Source organism: Rhineura floridana, chromosome 7, assembly GCF_030035675.1.
Source record: "Rhineura floridana isolate rRhiFlo1 chromosome 7, rRhiFlo1.hap2, whole genome shotgun sequence".
Classification (NCBI taxonomy): Eukaryota; Metazoa; Chordata; class Lepidosauria; order Squamata; family Rhineuridae; genus Rhineura; species Rhineura floridana.
Window position 1 is genome coordinate 38,354,340 of NC_084486.1, and position 18,788 is coordinate 38,373,127.

General features: G+C 43.0%; 1 protein-coding gene across 7 annotated transcripts in view; it reads right to left on the reverse strand.

Annotated features, from left to right (window-relative positions):
- The window catches only part of PALD1 (phosphatase domain containing paladin 1), a 195,678-nt gene that overhangs the window by 101,404 nt on the left and 75,486 nt on the right, over positions 1-18,788 (reverse strand). For all 7 annotated transcript variants that reach the window (XM_061635274.1, XM_061635276.1, XM_061635272.1 and 4 more), the window contains 3 exons: positions 17,685-17,836; positions 16,778-16,874; positions 15,605-15,709 (listed from right to left, as the gene is read on the reverse strand). In XM_061635274.1, coding sequence (XP_061491258.1) covers positions 15,605-15,709; positions 16,778-16,874; positions 17,685-17,836 — 354 coding nt within the window. The remainder of the gene's footprint in view (positions 1-15,604; positions 15,710-16,777; positions 16,875-17,684; positions 17,837-18,788) is intronic.

Below are 18,788 nucleotides of genomic sequence, written 5' to 3' on the forward strand. Positions count from 1 at the left end.
CTTCAGAAAAATCCAGTTCAAAGAGGTTTATTATTTTACCCTTTCCTTCATTTAAGAAATTCAGGATGACATTCCCCCAGTACCACCATTTTATTCTCACATCAACTCTGCAAGGTAGGTTAAGCTAAGAGATGGCAACATGCCAATCTCACCCAGAGAGTTTCGCAGTTGAGTGAGGATTTGATCAAGCCTCTCTGGTCTAACTCTAACCATACTGGCTCTCCATATGGAAAATGTAGCCCTCTGATGTCTAATTCTATGTATAAAGAGACGTCATTCCTTTTTGGGAGAAGGAGAGAGAGAGAAAACGAACAAAGTCTTGGCAAGCGTCAGCTGGAAATCTGTGACATTATATAATTGTCTTTTATTAATATCTGTTATCCCTAAACAGAAATCCGGCCTCAAGTCATTTATCAAAAAAGGTTAAGAACTGAACTGTAGGACTGAACTGTAGATTTCCCTGCATGGAATATTTCCAGCCACACATTAAAAGGAGAGAGGGAGGGAGATAACTAGGCACAATCTCCATTTAAGTCTCACTAATCTCAGTGGGGTGAGGGTTCTGCAAGAGGGCTAAAAAGGTTTTCTGAATTGTGACACACTTTATGGTTGCCCCCAAGCATTCATTTGGTGAATGAGTGTGACCACATTTTGGGTTGGCACGAAGTTGTATATGAGTCCGTTCAATAAAATGGTCCTTTCCTGTCTTTATTCAGTGAAGCAAAACTGGATTGTGCATATACCAGACCTGTAGAATATATGCTCTACCAAGCCAAACATAGTCCAACCATACATTGTGGCCTGCCAGGTACATGTGAACCCTCTATCCAATTTTTGAAGTTCCAAACAGGCAGCAAAAAAAATTAATTAAACTAAAAAAAACAGAACATTTAGCCACTCTGTAGCAGGCAGCCATTCATGGCTATTAGGCTGGAACTAGAGGGTCACAAATTTGGCAGGCCTGGCATACGCTACACATATATTTAGTGTCCCCCCACCTACCACCATGATGTATTTTGTCCAATAAGATTACTAGCCTAGAAAATTTTCCATTGTTTTAAGAAGAGCTGTTACTGTGCTTGAACTTCAAATAAACAGTTCCTGTGTTTAAAATGTAGAACAATATCCACAGGCTTATTTCTCAGAGCCGGTAAGGACATACACCAGCCGCATCCTGCAAAGGCCAAACTGAAAGTCATCCCAACAGGAACTCCACAGTTGCACTCGCAAACCTGCTGCTGCTTGAGAACAACAGCAGGAGGAGATGATGACCAACAGCGGGTGAACCTTGGCTACAGAAGCAACAAGGAGTCTTCTGGCACCTGTAAGGCCAACGAATTTATGACAGCATTAGTTTTATCTATATGAACAACCTCACACCATAGCAGAGTCAGTAATTGCGGGCCAGCTTACTAGAGAGGTAGGCAAGGCCCAAGCAGGGGACAAGGAGTGGGTGGGGAGAAAAGAGATATGTTACTAGGGGAGAAAATTTCAGCAGATTTTGATTGCACCCTTCCCTCGAAGGAGCTCAGCATGTTTCTTCCCTGTCCTCATTTTTTCCTCATAATGAGCTTATGAGGTAGGTTAGGCTGTGAGATGACAACTGGCTCAAGATCCCCCAGTGATCTTCATGGCTGAGCGAGGAGAGCTGGCCCTACCATCAGGCAAAGTGAGGCAGCTGGCTCAAGTAGTGGGACAGAGGTGGCAGGCCCCCCCTCCTCAGTCATTCCTCCTGAGGCCCACCCACTCCCCATTTCCCCCTTCATTTGGACAACAGAGCTATGTGCACCATGTTGCCTGTCGTGTACCCTCTAAGGTAGCCTGCTGCCCTCAGGAGCAGTGGTGGATGCTCTCCCTTCACCAGTGCCGGACTACGACCAAACTGTCTGTATGTCCAATGGGGTGGGGAGGGGGCTCCATTTTGTCATTCACCTCAGGCAGCAAAATGTCTTGGGCTGGCCCTGGTCCCAGTCTGACACTCTAACCATTGCACTGCACTGTTTAGAGTAGAGGAACATGCTTGGCCATGATGCCATTATCTTAAGAAGGAGCGGGCTAACGCTTATCTTGCTGGATCAGAACAAAAACCACCATCTCACACAGCAGTCCATCTCAACAGCATCCTCATAGCAAAGGATCTCCAGCCTGTGAGCACACCCATTTGCTCCACATGATGAAATATGACAGGTGTGTGGGGCAGGTAAACCTATGGCTGCAGAGGAACAATCACGAGCCTCTGAATGCACTCCTGACACCTTCTGCAGCAGGGATTGCATTTGAGCCCTTTTAAATTATAGCTGGGGCTGCAATGGAAGAATCAAGAGCGCACTTGGCACATGCTCCTAGTTCTACATTTAAGACTGTATCCCCCTGACATCACATGATTAACAGGTAGGTGGCCCCGCCTACCTGTCAAAAGAGGCCCACTGAGGATGACACCTATGGAACAGATGTCCCTGGGAAGCTCACAAACTGGACTATGAAAGATCAAGATGGCAACTGAGAAATGTGACCACATTATGTATGACTAGTCACCCTGTTCCTTCCAGTTTTAAGGGATAGTGTTTTCACTCAACACTCACTCAACATGAAAATTAGTGATTAATTCGGAAAACCACAGAGCTCTACTCAAGCATGCAAGTGTCCCCTCTTCAGACACCTATGCTAAATGCATGGGGTGGGGCCATTGAGGCACATGATGGAGTACGAGCACGGTCAGCTGCATACCTCTCCTCTTCTCCTTAAGAATGTGGAGTCCCCTTGACACTTTTATAAACACATGAAGGTAGCTGACGGAGATGCACCTTCAGATCCCATTGAGCTACCAGGTGGGCCAGGGGCCAAGCCTAATACCTAAGGCTAATCTCAACCTAATACTACCTCACAGGCTTGTTTATTCCAGATAAACTGTCTGGAATAATCTATCAGATACAGCCCTTGTTAAGCTGGAGTAGGCAAAGGAAGAGGGGGAAGAGAGATAATAAATAATAATAAATTTTATTTCTGAGTCGCCTATCTGGCCGAATCAACGGCCACTCTAGGTGACGTACAGTTTCATCAATAAATACAATAAAACCACAAAAATCATAATAATAATTAATAATATCAGTATTAAAACTAAACCACCCCAGAGGTCCTGTAGGCCTGCCTGAACAGCCAGGTTTTCAAGGCCCGGTGGAAACCTATCAGGGAAGGGGCATGGCGAAGATCAAAAGGAAGGGAATTCCAGAGGGTGGGGGCCACAATAGAAAATGCCCTCTCTCTGGTCCGCACCAGCCTCACTGTCCTAACTGGTGGGACCGAGAGAAGGTATTGTGCGGCTGATCTCGTCAGGCGGCATAATTGGTGATGCTGGAGGCACTCCTTCAGATAAACTGGGCCGAAACCGTATAGGGCTTTAAAGGTCAATACCAACACCTTGAATTGGGCCCGGTAAACAACTGGTAGCCAGTGTAGATCTATCAACACCGGAGTGATATGATCACGGCGGCGGCTGTTCTTAATCAAACGTGCCACCGCATTCTGTATCAGTTGCAATTTCCGGACCGTTTTCAAGGGTAACCCCACATAGAGCGCATTACAGTAGTCTAGGCGAGAGAAGACCAGGGCCTGTATCACCCCTGGGAGCAGATGGGCAGGCAGGTAGGGTTGCAACCTCCTAATCAGATGTAATTGATACCAAGCCGCCCGGCTCACTGCCGAAATCTGAGCCTCCATGGACAGCTGGGAGTCAAGAATGACCCCGAGGCTGCGGACCTGGTCTTTTAGGGGCAATCTTACCCCATTGAACACCAGATCTATATCCCCCAGCCTGCCCCTGTCTCCCACAAGCAACACCTCGGTCTTGTCGGGATTTAGTTTCAGCTTATTCCTTCCCATCCATCCACTTACGGATTCCAGGCACTTGGAGATGGTATCCACAGCCAATTCTGGTGAGGACTTAAACGAGAGATAGAGCTGGGTGTCATCCGCATATTGGTGGCACCGCAGCCCAAATCTCCTGATGATGGCCCCCAGCGGCTTTACATAGATGTTGAATAACATGGGGGAGAGGATAGAACCCTGTGGCACTCCACAATTAAGAGGCCAAGGGTCTGAAACCTCCTCCCCCAATGCCACCCTTTGATGCCTGTCTGAGAGATAGGAACGGAGCCATCGTAAAACAGTGCCCCCTATTCCTAATCCCTCCAGGTGTTCTAAAAGGATACCGTGGTCAACGGTATCAAAAGCCGCTAAGAGATCCTGGAGGACGAGGAAGGTGAATTCTCCCCTATCCAACGCCCTCCTCGTATCATCCACCAGAGCGACCAAGGCTGTTTCAGTTCCATGTCCAGTCCTGAAGCCCGATTGGAATGGATCCAGATAATCTGTTTCCTCCAAGTGTGTCTGTAACTGTTTGGCCACCACTCGCTCAATCACCTTGCCCAGAAATGGTAAATTAGAGACTGGGCGGAAGTTATTTAACTCTTGGGGATCCAAGGAGGACTTTTTTAAGATGGGCTTTATAACTGCCTCCTTGAGGGCTAATGGTAGTGCACCCTCTTCCAAGGATGCATTTACTATAGCCTTGATCCCTTCACCCAGTCTCTCTTTGCAGCTCATAATGAGCCACGAGGGGCAAGGATCCAGTAGACAGGTGGTTGGCTTCACAGTAGAGAGCACCTTGTCCACTTCCTCAGAGGGAAGAGGCTGAAACCGATCCCACCGGACCGGAATGCAACTGGCCGGTTCTGGCTCACTTCCTGTATCCACGGCGTACGGAATCAAGCTCTTCAGGCGCTCGATTTTATCGGCAAAGTGTTTTGCAAACGTGTCACAGCAGGCTTTAGACTGCTCCATAGGTTCCTGAACAACTGGACCGACCAGATTCTGGACCACTTGGAACAACCTCCTGGGACAACACATAAAGGCAATTCAGAGCCAGCGAGAGAACAAATGCCCACATTGCTCAGATCAGTGAGAAAATAAGCCTTAACAAGAATCCAGGAAGCAATACCACCTGACCCACATTGGCCTATCGATCTAAGACAGCTTCTTTGCAGGTGTTGTTGGCCTCCCTGCAGGTCTCTTTTTTGGCCAGAAGTGAGTGATGGCATACAGGCTAAATCCTTGAGTCAAATCCTTGAGGATTTATATGAGTCAAGACACCATCACAAGCGCACTGCCTGGAACCATGAAGAAAGAGTAGATTATATACGTGATGATAAAGCAAATAAAAGCAAGAGCTTTTACTTCATCTTCAACTCCAAGTATTCTCTTGGAAAAACAAGATATTCTTCTGGCTTTTGGAATAAATATTTGTCCTGTGGAAAACCTTCTGACTTTTAGTACAAACTGTCCAATGTTTATAGTCATAATTTACACCTGAAGAATTTTATAGTCTATCCTGTTTATATCTTTAGGCAAAGGGGGTGGGGAGGTAGAGAAGCTTCTAAAAGGAAAATTAAAGCACCCTGTCTTCTTTCCTTTTTTGACTTTTCACACATTTTGTCAACAATTAGGATGAAGCTGCACATCAGGAATGCAGAGTGCATTTCTCAAAAAAAAAAAAAATGAAAGCAGCAAGGACAGATAGAATTGAGCACCAGAACTATTCAGGAGTGCACATTAACAGAAGTGGGTCCAATAAGAGGTAGCACATAACACCAACTAACTGGTATGTAAAAGGGCAAAAGTCAAATTAAGCTGGGGAAAATTAATGAGCAAACACAATTTCTATAAAAAGCATGGTGCTGAGATGCAACACTAAACTATGGCTTCGTGTTTATGCATGAGCAGCTGCAAGCCTCAGGCTCACATGGTCCCTCTTCCCCTTCCCCTTTACACTACAACTGGAAGTTTCCAATCTCAGAGCGTGGCAAACTATAGCTTGCCTTTGGCTGCATTTGAATGTCATAAGGAATTTTGTTTTAACATGAGCCTAGCCTCTGACTGGGCTTGCACAATTCCTTTCCTTCTCTAGTACATCTGCAAGGACATGTTCCAGCTCACTTTTGGTTTTGATTAATGATAGCTTGTTGTGTTGTCCAAACCCAGCAAACTGTGGTTACTTTGAAACCAGACAACTTCAAACTGTGGATTACACATTTTTGCAGCAATACAGTTAAGTATATCCTCAAAGCCCTATGATGAGAGACTGAAAGAACTGGGCATGTTTAGCCTTGACAAGAGAAGACTGAGGGGAGATATGATAGCACTCTTCAAGTACTTGAAAGGTTGCCACACAGAGGAGGGCCAGGATCTCTTCTCTATTGTCCCAGAGTGCAGGACAAGGAATAATGGGCTCAAGTTACAGAAAGCCAGATTTCAGCTGAACCTCAGGAACCATTTCCTAACTGTTAGAGTGGTATGACAATGGAACTGATTACCTTGGGAGATGGTAGGCTCTCCAACACTGGAGACATTCAAGAGGCAGCTGGACAGGTATCTGTTGTGTATGCTTTCATTTGGATTCCTGCATTCAGCAGACTTGATGTCCTTATAGGCCCCTTCCAGCTCTACAATTCTATGATTCTATAACCACAGTTTAGGATTTGGTCGACACAACACACTGTGATTAATCAAAACTAAAGTGAAAGCATCTGAACTCCTCACAGCTACACCAGAGGAAGGAGGAGGTAGAGCACATGAGTCTAAGGCTCATGCATGTAATGATAAACCATGGCTTATTGTAATGTCCAAATGCAACCAGTGAGTCCAAATTCATGGTTTGCTACTAACTGTGATAAGAAGTCTCCAACTGTAATGCATGAGGGGAGCAAGGAGTATGTGAGCCTATGGCTCATGATTGATCATACATGCCAATGCTAAACCATGGTTTAGCTTTAAAACTAAATACACCCATTATCTCTGATGGAATGGTAAAATAGGGCTAACAATGTCCCTAAATTAAGTGAAATGACTAATTAGGTATACACCAGACATATCCCTGCTGATGCTTGATGACATGTTCCAGAATTACCGGCTAGCCTTGGCATAACACCATTGAAAATAACAGAAACAGGCACTTCCGGGAAGGGTGACTTAGCCTGTGCCTGCTTTTGAGACGGGCTCCTGCCTCAAAAGAAGCTTATTCAGATATATCAGTCAGTTTTTTCTTTTTTTTTTGACTGATTAAACTTCTCCCGGGTAGGGAGAAACGAAGAGATTAACCTCAAAGCCTATTTTTGTTGGGACGACCAGATCTCATTAATTTATGGGACGAGGTCCAGCCGACGAAGGTGGGACGGATTTTCAACAGCAAGCTCTATCTGTTAAAGCGAACGTTCATCTTATCTTCTAAGAGAGAACGCACTAACAGGCAAGCACCCTTCTTTCTATATTTTTCTTTTACTTGACTTAAATTGTTGCTGTTTAAAAGAGATTTGCCAGATTGATCAGTTTTTGACATCTCACTGGGGAGCCATAACTTCTCTCTGCTACGCACTAATTAATAGCTTATCTCTGTTTTTGTTGCAAAAAGCTGTCCTGGATTTGCATTCTAAAGATATACACAGAAGAGGGATTTCTATTCCAGATTTTTATTTTGAAAAATATTATACTGTTTTGAGACTACTCTCTTTTTGGTCTATTTTATTTTGACGAATCTGTTTCTTGACGATTGCCATTAATTGTTTCGATCCTGGGAACTGCATTTTGTTTACTTAACTATTGGAGAGATAAGGCTGTCTGCTCTGTTTATACTGTGATGTCACCAAGTTTGGAGTATTAACCCAATTGTTGCTGAAATAAGAAGTGGTTTTCCTATATTTTTCTTTTAAAATGGCAATTAAGAAAGTGGCTGAAAATCTGGAAATAACTATGTTTCAGAAAATAATGGATGAGATTGAGATAATGAAAATTGAATTGAGTAAAATGAAGCAGGAGATTAAAGATATAAGGGTCCCTGTGAGAGAGGTGACCCTGGAAGGGGTCCCTGTGAGAGAGGAGACCCCGGAGATTGGAACAGGGGTCCCTGTGAGAGAGGTGACCCTGGAGACTGGAATAGGGGTCCCTGTGAGAGAGGAGATCCCGGAGATTGGAACCAACGTGGAACAGGAACAAGATTTGGAGTCTATGGACTTTAGAAATAAAATCTATTGTTTGGAACTCAATGTTATCTCTGAAGAAATGAATGAAGATTCTAGAGATAAAGTTATCAATGGCATGGATAATCTTTTGGACTGGAATGATGTGATGGAGCCCAATATAGAGAAAATCTATGGAATTAACTGCAGCCATGTGACAATGGAAAAACTTTTAAGAGATGACCCAGTGTATTTTGAAAAAAAGAACAGAGATATGATTTTACAGCAGTATTTCAGCAACCTATTCAGAATGGATGGCAAGAAAATATTTGGGATAGAGGTAATCCCCATCAGACTCTTACTATATGACTATGGCTTTGACAGCAAGATTATTATGGAATACTGATAATGGAAGATTGGATATTGAAATTACTGGACTTAACAAGACTACTGAAGATGGAAGATGGAAAATGGAACTAATAGAGATAATAGAACAATGGCTACTGAAATTATTGAACCTAACAGATTCTGATGTGATGGATTAATTGAAATGTTTATTTTGACTATGGTTATGACAATAAGATTATCATAATTAGTAATGAGATGGATTAATCGATATGCTTATCTGGAAAAAAAAATTGATAGATATATTTCTTAAAGAATTGAAACCTCTCTTTGACTTTTTGTGGAAAGAATAAAGTAATGTTTATGAGATTTGATGATTAAGTAAGATAACTACTGGAGGAAAGTGATTTTATAATATGACTTAAGAGACAGGATTGTTATATATTATAGACTTATAACTGATTTGATCTTTGACAAATGGGAAGTCAATATTTTACTCTTTATTTTTTATTTTTGTTTTTTTTTTCTTTTTTTCTTTTTGTTTAACTATTTTTGATTTTGTTTTTTGTCTTTGAATGTTTTATGATTTTGTCTTGTATGTTTTATGAAACTCTGAATAAAAATTATTGAAAAAAAAAAAAAGAAAATAACAGAAACAAATGGGAAACTTACCTGTTACCATATTTATTTAATTTATATCCCACCCTTCCTCCCAGAAGGAGCCCAGGGTGGCAAACAAAAACACTAAAAGCACTTTAAAACATCTTAAAAACAAGACTTTAAAATATATTAAAACAAAACATCTCTAAAAAACAACTTTAAAAACAACTTAAAAAGCAATTCTAGCACAGACGCAGACTGGGATAAGGACTCTACTTAAAATGCTTGTTGAAAGACAAAGATCTTCAATAGGCACCGAAAAGATAAGAGAGATGGCACCTGTCTAATATTTAAGGGGAAGGAATTCCAAAGGGTACGTGCCACAACACTAAAGGCCCTCTTCCTATGTTGTGTGGAATGAACCTCCTGATAAGATGATATCTGCAGAAGGCCCTGATCTGAGAGGGCAGTGATTGACTGGGTACATAAGGGATGAGATGGTCTTTCAAGTATCCTGGCCCCAAACTGCATAGGCTAGAACCTTGAACTTGGCCCAGTAGCTAATGGGCAGCCAGTGCAATTATTTCAGCAGCGGGGTAACATGTTGGCAATACCCAGCTGCAGTGAGCAGTGGTGCTGCCGCATTTTGCACCAGCTGCAGCTTCCGGACCAACCTCAAGGGCAACTCCACATAGAGTGCATTACAGCAATCCAGCCTGAAGATTGCCAGTGAATGGACAACAGTGGTCAGGCTATCCCGGTCCAGAAACAGCTGCAGCTGTCTTACCAGCTGGCTGGTAAAAGGCACTCCTAGCCCCTGAGATCATCTGGGCCTCTAGCAACCAAGATGGGTCCAAGAGCACCCCCAGACTACAAACCTGCTCTTTCAGAGGGAGTACAACTCCATCCAAAGCAGGTCATTGACCAATTATCCGAACACGGGAAACCCATAGCACCTCCGTCTTGCTAGGATTCAGACTCAGTTTATTGGCCCTCATCCGGTCCACCACTGAGTCCAGGCAGTGGTCCAGGGCTTGCACAGCCTCTTCCAATTCAGATGTTACAGAAAAAGAGAGCTGGATATCATCAGTGTACTGCTAACACTTTGCCCCAAATCTCTTGATGACTGCTCCCAAGGGCTTCATATAGATGTTAAACATACCCCAGAGCTGAGAGCGACGAAACAATATAGGAGATGGCTTGAGTGTGTTGGCTATTAAACCGAGAAAGCAGAGGTTAAATTTCCACAAGTGAGCTACGTGACTTAGAAGCGAAAGTTGGCAGAGCTCGAGCCATCTTCAAGGACATGTTGCTATGCAACCTAGGCTCGGGCGGCTGGCCTTATCTATATAGAGGGCCAGCAGACACTTGTGAGTGTGGGGGTCAAGGAGTTTGGTAGAGAGAGAGAGCTTGTAATGTATTCTATACCTCTATTGTCAGTAAAGTGACTCTTAAAACTTATGTCTTGTCTGGCTGAGTGATTCAACTGGGATCTAGCCTGTCACTATTCTGTTCTGCATTCTGGGCATCTGCTTGCGCCAGATCCAACATCCAACAAGTGGTAGCAGAGGATGGTTTCGATGCGCAGACGGATGTCCGAAGAAAAGCCAAAAGAGGAGTAAAGAGGACAAGCGTGTGAAGAGACGGCGAAACTGAAAGCTGAGCTGAAAGCTGTGAGAGAGCCGTGGGAATAACTGACTGAAGGACGGAGGTGAGAAGCTCTAATTACAAAGGCGGTGAACTGTGTAAAGTGAAAGTATGTCTGTTACGTTATCGGCCGGGATTCCCTTAGAAAGGCTGACAGGGAAAAATTATGGCACTTGGAAACAGAGAATGCGGGCTCTGCTAGTGAAAGAAGACCTGTGGAAAGCTATCGCAGAAGACCCACCCGCCGTGGTGCCAATTCCAGCAGATTGGAGAAGGCTGGATGAGAGGGCAAAGGCGTTAATTGTTCTTTCTATTGATGATTCTCAATTACTGCACGTGCGTGATGCAACAACAGCTAAGGAAACCTGGGAAACTTTAAGAAATATTCATGTGAAAAAGACTGCTAGTTCTAAAATATATCTTGCCAGAAAATTGTATCAGATGCGCTTATCTGGAGATACAACCATGTCAGAGCATTTGTTGGAAATAAACAGACTGTTTACTGAGTTGTCAGAACGTGAAATTGAACATTCTCAAACGCACTAGATTCAAGTTATGATAGTCTGGTGAGCTCTTTGGAAGCAATGGACGATGCAAATCTCAATATGGATTATATAGAAGGCAAACTTTTACAAGAATTCCAAAGGAGGCAGGAAATGGCAAAGCAGGAAAAGACTGAGTCTAAACACAACGTGGAAAAGCAGAACAACAAAGCTGCACAAGAGAGACTGTATGGACAAAAAGCATGTTACTTTTGTGGTTCCAAACAACATCTTCAAAGGAATTGTGAAGCAAGAAGAAGAGAAAGAGGAAGAAAACCATGTATACAGGTGATCTATGCTAGTAAGAATAAGCAATGTATTAACAATGAGCAGGGAAATAACTGTAAAGATTTATGGGCAATTGACAGTGGGGCAACAAATAGTATAATCAAAGATAAATCCATGTTTCATACATATTGTGACGTAGAGGATCATGTGATAATGGCTGATGGATCTAAGAAACTTATCAAAAGTAGAGGAACAGTGAAATTAGCAGGTTTCAATACCATTATGACAGATGTGCTGTTTGTTCCTGATATTGAATGCAACATTATGGCTGTGTCGAAACTCAATGAAATGGGGTTCAATGTAATGTTCAAAAGGGGTTCAGTGCATATTATGAGAGGAGAAAAAATATTCATGAAAGGAATAGTAAGGAACTCATTGTTCTTCTTACACATGAAACAAACAAATCATGTACTCATGTGTGCTAATGAGAAACCCCATAATAATTGTGTTCATTTATGGCACAGAAAACTAGGCCATATAGGATATGAAAATGTGGTGAAAACAACAGAGAACAGTAATGATGTGACATTAAGAAACTGTGAAAAATATGTAGACTGCCACGTGTGTAAACAAACTAAGGCAGTTGTGGCTGCAAAGAACAAAGAAGCCATGCCCAGTACAAATGCACCTTATCAATTAATACACGTGGACTTAGTGGGGCCATTTCAACCTACTCAGGGGGGTGCAAGATATTTCCTGACAATAGTTGATGATTTTTCAAAATTCTGCACTGTTTATTTACTAAAAGCTAAAAGTGAAGCTGCAGAGAAACTGAAAAGATTTGTTACAAAAATTGAAGTGCAGTTTGGTGTCAAAATACAGAGAATAAGATCAGATCAAGGAGGAGAGTTCTCAGGACACTCTTTTACTGAATACTTGGATAAAAGAGGGATAAAACAGGAGTTAACAGCCCCTTATAGTCCTCATCAGAACGGGTTAGCTGAACGCTGGAACAGGTTGCTTCAGGACTCAATAAGATCAATGCTGTGTGACTCCTCTTTAACACAAGGTTTCTGGGGAGAGTGTGTTCTGTATTCAGCTTACATTCAAAACAGAATATTCCATAAGGCCACTGGAATGTCTCCTTATCAGAAATTGTATGACAGAAAACCCAGATTAAACCATTTGATTAGGTTTGGAGCAGAATGCTGGGTGCATGTTCCCAAAAATAAAAGGACAGGGAAGCTGCAAAGGAGAGCAGACAAAGGGTACATGCTGGGATTTGAAAACACGTATTACAGAATTTGGATGCCAAAACAAAGGTCTGTGGTGTTAAGCAGAAGCGTGCAAGCAATAGAGCAGGATTGGGAAGAGAAAACATATGTGGAGTTGGGAAACACTGACGTTAGTAATGAACAAGAACAGGCAGATACAGTACCAATAAAACAAGAAGAAACAGGCAGCAGTAGTGAATCAAGTTCTAGCTCTGAGAGAGAAACAGAGGAATCGCCTGACACAGACACAGACACAGACACTAAGGCAGAAATACAACCACGCAGATCAGAGAGAACAACCAAAGGTATTCCACCTGTTAGATTTAAAATAAATTCCATTAAACATATAGACTTCAGTAACTGGAAAAAGTGGGATGATGGGAATCATGAAGAATAATTGCTGTAATAAATGTATATAATAAAAATGATGCTAAGATTCTAATGAAATGTAATGGCTGTAAAACCAGATGATGCAAATGTAAATATGAAATGTAACACATGTAAATGGAAAAGAAATGTAACTGGCTGAATGTGGAAATTTAAGGTGGGGGATTGTTGGCTATTAAACCGAGAAAGCAGAGGTTAAATTTCCACAAGTGAGCTACGTGACTTAGAAGCGAAAGTTGGCAGAGCTCGAGCCATCTTCAAGGACACGTTGCTATGCAACCTAGGCTCGGGCAGCTGGCCTTATCTATATAGAGGGCCAGCAGACACTTGTGAGTGTGGGGGTCAAGGAGTTTGGTAGAGAGAGAGAGCTTGTAATGTATTCTATACCTCTATTGTCAGTAAAGTGACTCTTAAAACTTATGTCTTGTCTGGCTGGGTGTTTCAACTGGGATCTAGCCTGTCACTATTCTGTTCTGCATTCTGGGCATCTGCTTGCGCCAGATCCAACATCCGACAGAGTGCAGATGGAGATGAACTCCTAGTGGATGCAATTATACACTGGTAAGTGCCTATGGTAAGCTGTATTTAGGGGCAGTGAGGGCAGCAAAAAAACAATATTTTGCTGCCACTATCAAATCATCAATCTGCAGCACAGCGGAGTTCTTCAGAATTGTCCGGGGGCTATTACACGCTGGCCCCAAGGACATGGTAGAACCATCTGCCCGCTGTAATGAATTTGCTAGGCACTTCCAGGATAAAATCTTTAGCATCTGCCAGGACTTAGACTCCAGTGTTAAAGCAGGTGAATCAAGCGAGGTATCCAGAGCACAGCCTTGTCCTGATTTCTTGGATGAGTTTCAGTTGGACAGCTTGAGGATGTTGACAAGGTGCTTGGACAGGTTCGTGCAACCACTTCTGTGCTGGATCCTTGCCCTTCTTGGCTAATAAAAGCTAGCAGGGATGGAACAGCTGGCTGTGCCAGGGAAGTGATTAATGCTTCTCTGCAAGAGGGGGTGGTCCCTGGCTGCCTGAAAGTTGCAGTAGTGAGACCACTCCTGAAGAGACCCTCCCTGGACCCAGAAAATCTTAATAACTATAGGCCAGTGGCAAATGTTCCATTCCTGGGCAAGGTCCTTGAATGAGTAGTTGCGGGCCAGCTCCAGACACTCTTGGATGAGACCGATTATCTGGATCCATTTCAGTCAGGTTTCAGGCCTGGTTTTGGCACGGAAACAGCATTGGTCGCCCTGTATGATGACCTTTGTCGGGAGAGAGACAGGGGGAGTGTGACTCCCTTACATGGTTTGGGACCACAGTACCTGATGGAACGCCTCTCCCGATACTAACCCACCCATACACTACACTCAACATCCAAGGCCCTCCTCTGGGTGCCTACTCGGAGGGAAGCTGGGAAGCTGGCAACAAGGGGTAGGGCCTTCTCAGTGGTGGCCCCCAAATTATGGAATGATGTGCCTGACGAGATGTGCCTGGCGCCAAGACTGTTATCTTTTCGGCGCTAGGTCAAGACTTTCCTCTTCTCCCAGGCATTTTAGCATGTGTTTTTAAACTGTTTAAAATTTTTAAATGGTGTTTTAAATTGTTTTTAAAAGATGTGTTTCAAATTTGTATATTTGTTTTAATGTTTTTAGTTACTGTAAACCGCCCAGAGAGCTTCGGCTATGGGGCGGTATATAAATACTATAAATAAATAAATAAATAAATAAATAAAACAGCTTTGGAGACAAGATGGTGCCTTACGTGCAGTGGAGAACACAGAACATGGGAAGCTGCCTTACATTAGATCTGACATTGTCTGAATTGCCCAGTACTGCTTACTCTGACTCCAGAGTCTTGGACAGGTCCTTTCACATCACCCGCTACCTGACCCTTTTGACTGGAAATGCCAGGGATTGAACCTGGGACCTTTTTTATCCAAAGTATGTATTCTACTACTAAGCTATGAGCTCTCTATGAGTGGACTGGGAGACTGAGCTATGAACCAAGTCATTCCTGGCATATGCCCTCACCACTGTCATTAGGGGGGCTTAGGCAAGCCATTCTCTCCCAGCCTCAGCCTTCACCCCATCTGCAATGTAGGGCAAAACTAATGACCTTTCCTACAGGGATGTTTTAAGGATTAGTGAGAAAAATGTATGTGAAGCCCCCAGAAGATTTTAAACTCACGATATAAATAGGGAATACACTATTTAATTCCTCATGATTATAGGGAAAAAAGATGCCTAAGGGTATGCTGCAGAGGCAAAGTCACATGAGCACGTGCACCAAGGTAAGCTCCTAGCTAGAATAAGTTGCTAAAAAAAATCTGGGACACAATACACCACAACCTAAGTCAAATTAAGAAGCATGGTGTTTCTTCCAGGCAAGCATCAGCTGTGAACTTACATAGAAGATTCCCATCAGAGTTCCCAACTCCCCTTAGAAAGCCACATTTATAACATGGGCCAAACCCAGGTGCAGACACCACTTTAGGAAACCTCTTAATGCTATGAGTTCAATTCAAGATTTAAGAAGCAAACTTTAATTTAAGAATTAAATAAAAAACTTAAGGCAGTACCTGAATCTGATAATCTTCACCAATCCCTTCCAACTTCTTTTTATACTCGTAAATGGCTTCCTTCATGTCATGCATTTCCGAACACAAGGAGATGGCAGCATCCACCTTTGCGAGCCAAAAAGGCAAATGTCAATTTATGCAAGCGAGAGGATTTCACCCCCTTCAAACTTATGCACGCTACATTTGCCTCTTACTTTTCACCTGGACAGGCACTCTACTTTAAATGCACAGTTCAAACTGTGGCTGCTTTCTGGACAACTTGCAAACCTATTGAGTTCACACTAATTCAGTGTATAGGGTTTCCCAGAAAGGATGTGTGTAAAAGTCTCCAGTGTAAATGCACCATCTTTCTTCATGCAAAATTTAAAAAAAGGGGGAAAGGAGAGGAAAACAACCAGGATAGAAGAAACAGCTTTGATTTTGACTAAACTAACTCATTCTCTCATCCATGGGGTTCATTAAAGTTGTGCATTTGTATAAAACCCAAAAAGAAAGTGGAGGTAGCAAAGCCATCTTTAATCTCCTCCAAGGCCAGATTAACAATTATGCTAAGTAAACTAAAAATCAGAGCTTGGAAAAGTTACTTTTTTGAACTACAACTCCCATCAGCCCAATCCAGTGGCCATGCTGGCTGGGGCTGATGGGAGTTGTAGTTCAAAAAAGTAACATTTCCAAGCTCTGCTAAAAATAGTGCTCCAACCAATGCTTCACTTCCACACACAACAAATTGTCTTCTAGGATCCTCCAGCTTCCCTAATATACCGCCCTCATAGCTTAGCACTTGATTAGTCATTGTGAAGTGAGTTATGACAAATGGTTCTGGACAATAAGGGGTTTACCCATTGACAACATAATAACTACCAGCAGTAGGAACTGAGCCCCACGCACAGCCTACATAGCACAACCTTGTGTAACCAAAGGGCAGCACCAGGGAAGCATATCCCTCTTATTTGTTCATTTAGCCTCAAAGAGCTACTGTCTGTTTGGCTCTGCAACAGCAGATACCATGGGCAAGGACCTCAGATAGCCTCTCTCTCTGGAGGGCTAGCTAGTAGCAATTTGGTGGGGGAGGCACAGAAGGGAAAGCGCAGCAGGGGATGGACGTACGTCTCCTCAAGTATTTGTCACCAAGGCTACAACACTCAATCTACAAATCAATATAAATTCACTTACCTCCTTAACTAACTGCTGGCCTTTTGGTACCATGTCAATGAAGTTCCGAATAATCCGAAACTGATCCCGTGGCAAGAATTTAGTGGACTGTGGAAGGCTGTAATTGGAAAAGGGCAAAAGAGGATTTCTTTAACATGAAGAGTGCACTCTCTCTCTCTCTCTCTCTCTCTCTCTCTCTCTGTCTCTCTCTCTCTCTCTCTCTCACACACACACACACACACACACACTCAAGTTCACAGAGCTTTTTAATTCCACACTTTTTAGACAAGTTACCAGATCTCATCCCTTCCTGCACAGACCATTACCCTAACAATAAAAATACAAGTTGTGGCATTCAGTATGACCACTCTCAAAATAGCACCATCCATTTTAAAATAGTATTTTGGTTCAAGATCTGGTCACTTACACAAAATTGCAAGAATCAATGATTTCTCCAAAACCAATAGTTTTATAGCCCTATTTAGCAATTCTGCATTTTGGAAAGATTTGACCATCCACATGCAATACCTAAATAATGAAATTAAAGCAGTATGCTTCAATACATGATTTCCCAGGATAAAAACCCTAGGGGGTCTGGGGTTTCCTCCACACACTTCCCCTGTAGCTTGTGGCTTGGCTCAGTTACTTGAGACACCTGGAACTATTTGCCCTACCACACTTCCTCCACCTGTCACAATTATAGCACAAATAGACAATAATACTCTGTGGGCCAGGGTACAAGGACTGATGTGTGAGGCAGACTGATGTATGGGGGCTAAACTTACAAAGCCTTTTGTTCCCTTGAAGCTGTACAGTTCTTAAAGAGTGTAGCTCCAACATTTGGATGTAGGGAAGTCAGAATCTCCAATACCAGCCAAACCAACAATCCTCCTTCCAGTTTCATTTCTGGATGAAAAGACACACTTACTCTTGCTTCTGCAGCCCACCCTTGCGGTGATAAAGCACCAGAGTGCCCAACACCATGGCTAAGTTCGTCCTTCCAACTCCTGTTTGACAGCTGAAGAGCAGGACAGGAGGCGGCCTGCTGGGGTCTTGGCGAAGGAGCACATTTGGACTTTCCTATGGAACAAAATTATGGTGCAGACGTTTCATGGGCTAGCATTTCCCCAAACAACTGGCAACCCAACAGGGCCAAGAGAGAGCCCTCTTTCCCACTAGAAAGCCTATAGATTACAGGCTTGTGTGGCTGTAGGAGAGGAGGGAGAGAAGGAGGAATCTTGGACCTCCTGGCATGACAGAAAGAGGGTAGTGGCACTTCTCCCAAACTAGTCTCCATCTTGTTTGCACTGTTTACAGGGGATGTATGGTTATGTTACTGGTGTAACACATAGGTTAATTCAGGAATGCGTAACCTGTGGCCCTCCAAATACTGTCCTCCCTGATCTTTGGCCAGGCTGACTGGGGCTGATGGGAGTCCAACAATATCTGGAGGGCCACAGGGTTCCACATCCACTGTCTTAATCCCACCAAACACAACACACTTGCAACTGACACTTCAAGCTGGATTGCAGTTTTTTTACAAAGGCACTGCCCACTTAAGTCCAACCCATGAATTTATTTTGGGCGCACATAAAATTGTCAAGTAATCTAATCATTCTCTAGGTAAATGTGAAAGGCCAGCATGTTTCATCTCCCAATCTACATTATAGCGGTACGAAGGACATAGTTCACTGGGTGGTGAAATAAATGTTTAAATAAATAAGTGAAGAGTTGATAAGAGGACAAAAGGCAATTGATTGTTATCTGCTGCTGTTGTTTCTTTTACTATTGTTTAATTTCTTTTTTATGATACATCATCGTTTTGTTTTAAAAATTATCTGAACTGCCTGGAATGTTCTTTGTTGAGTGTGAGTGTATAAGGGTGGGATACAAAATGAACAAATACCACTAAATGGCATATTGTCCCCCAAAAGCCAGGAGGCCCTTACATACATGCATACATATATACACACACAACTACCTTCCTCAAGTTAGTTTACATGCTAAAAAAGGTGAAAACCTGGGAGTCAGA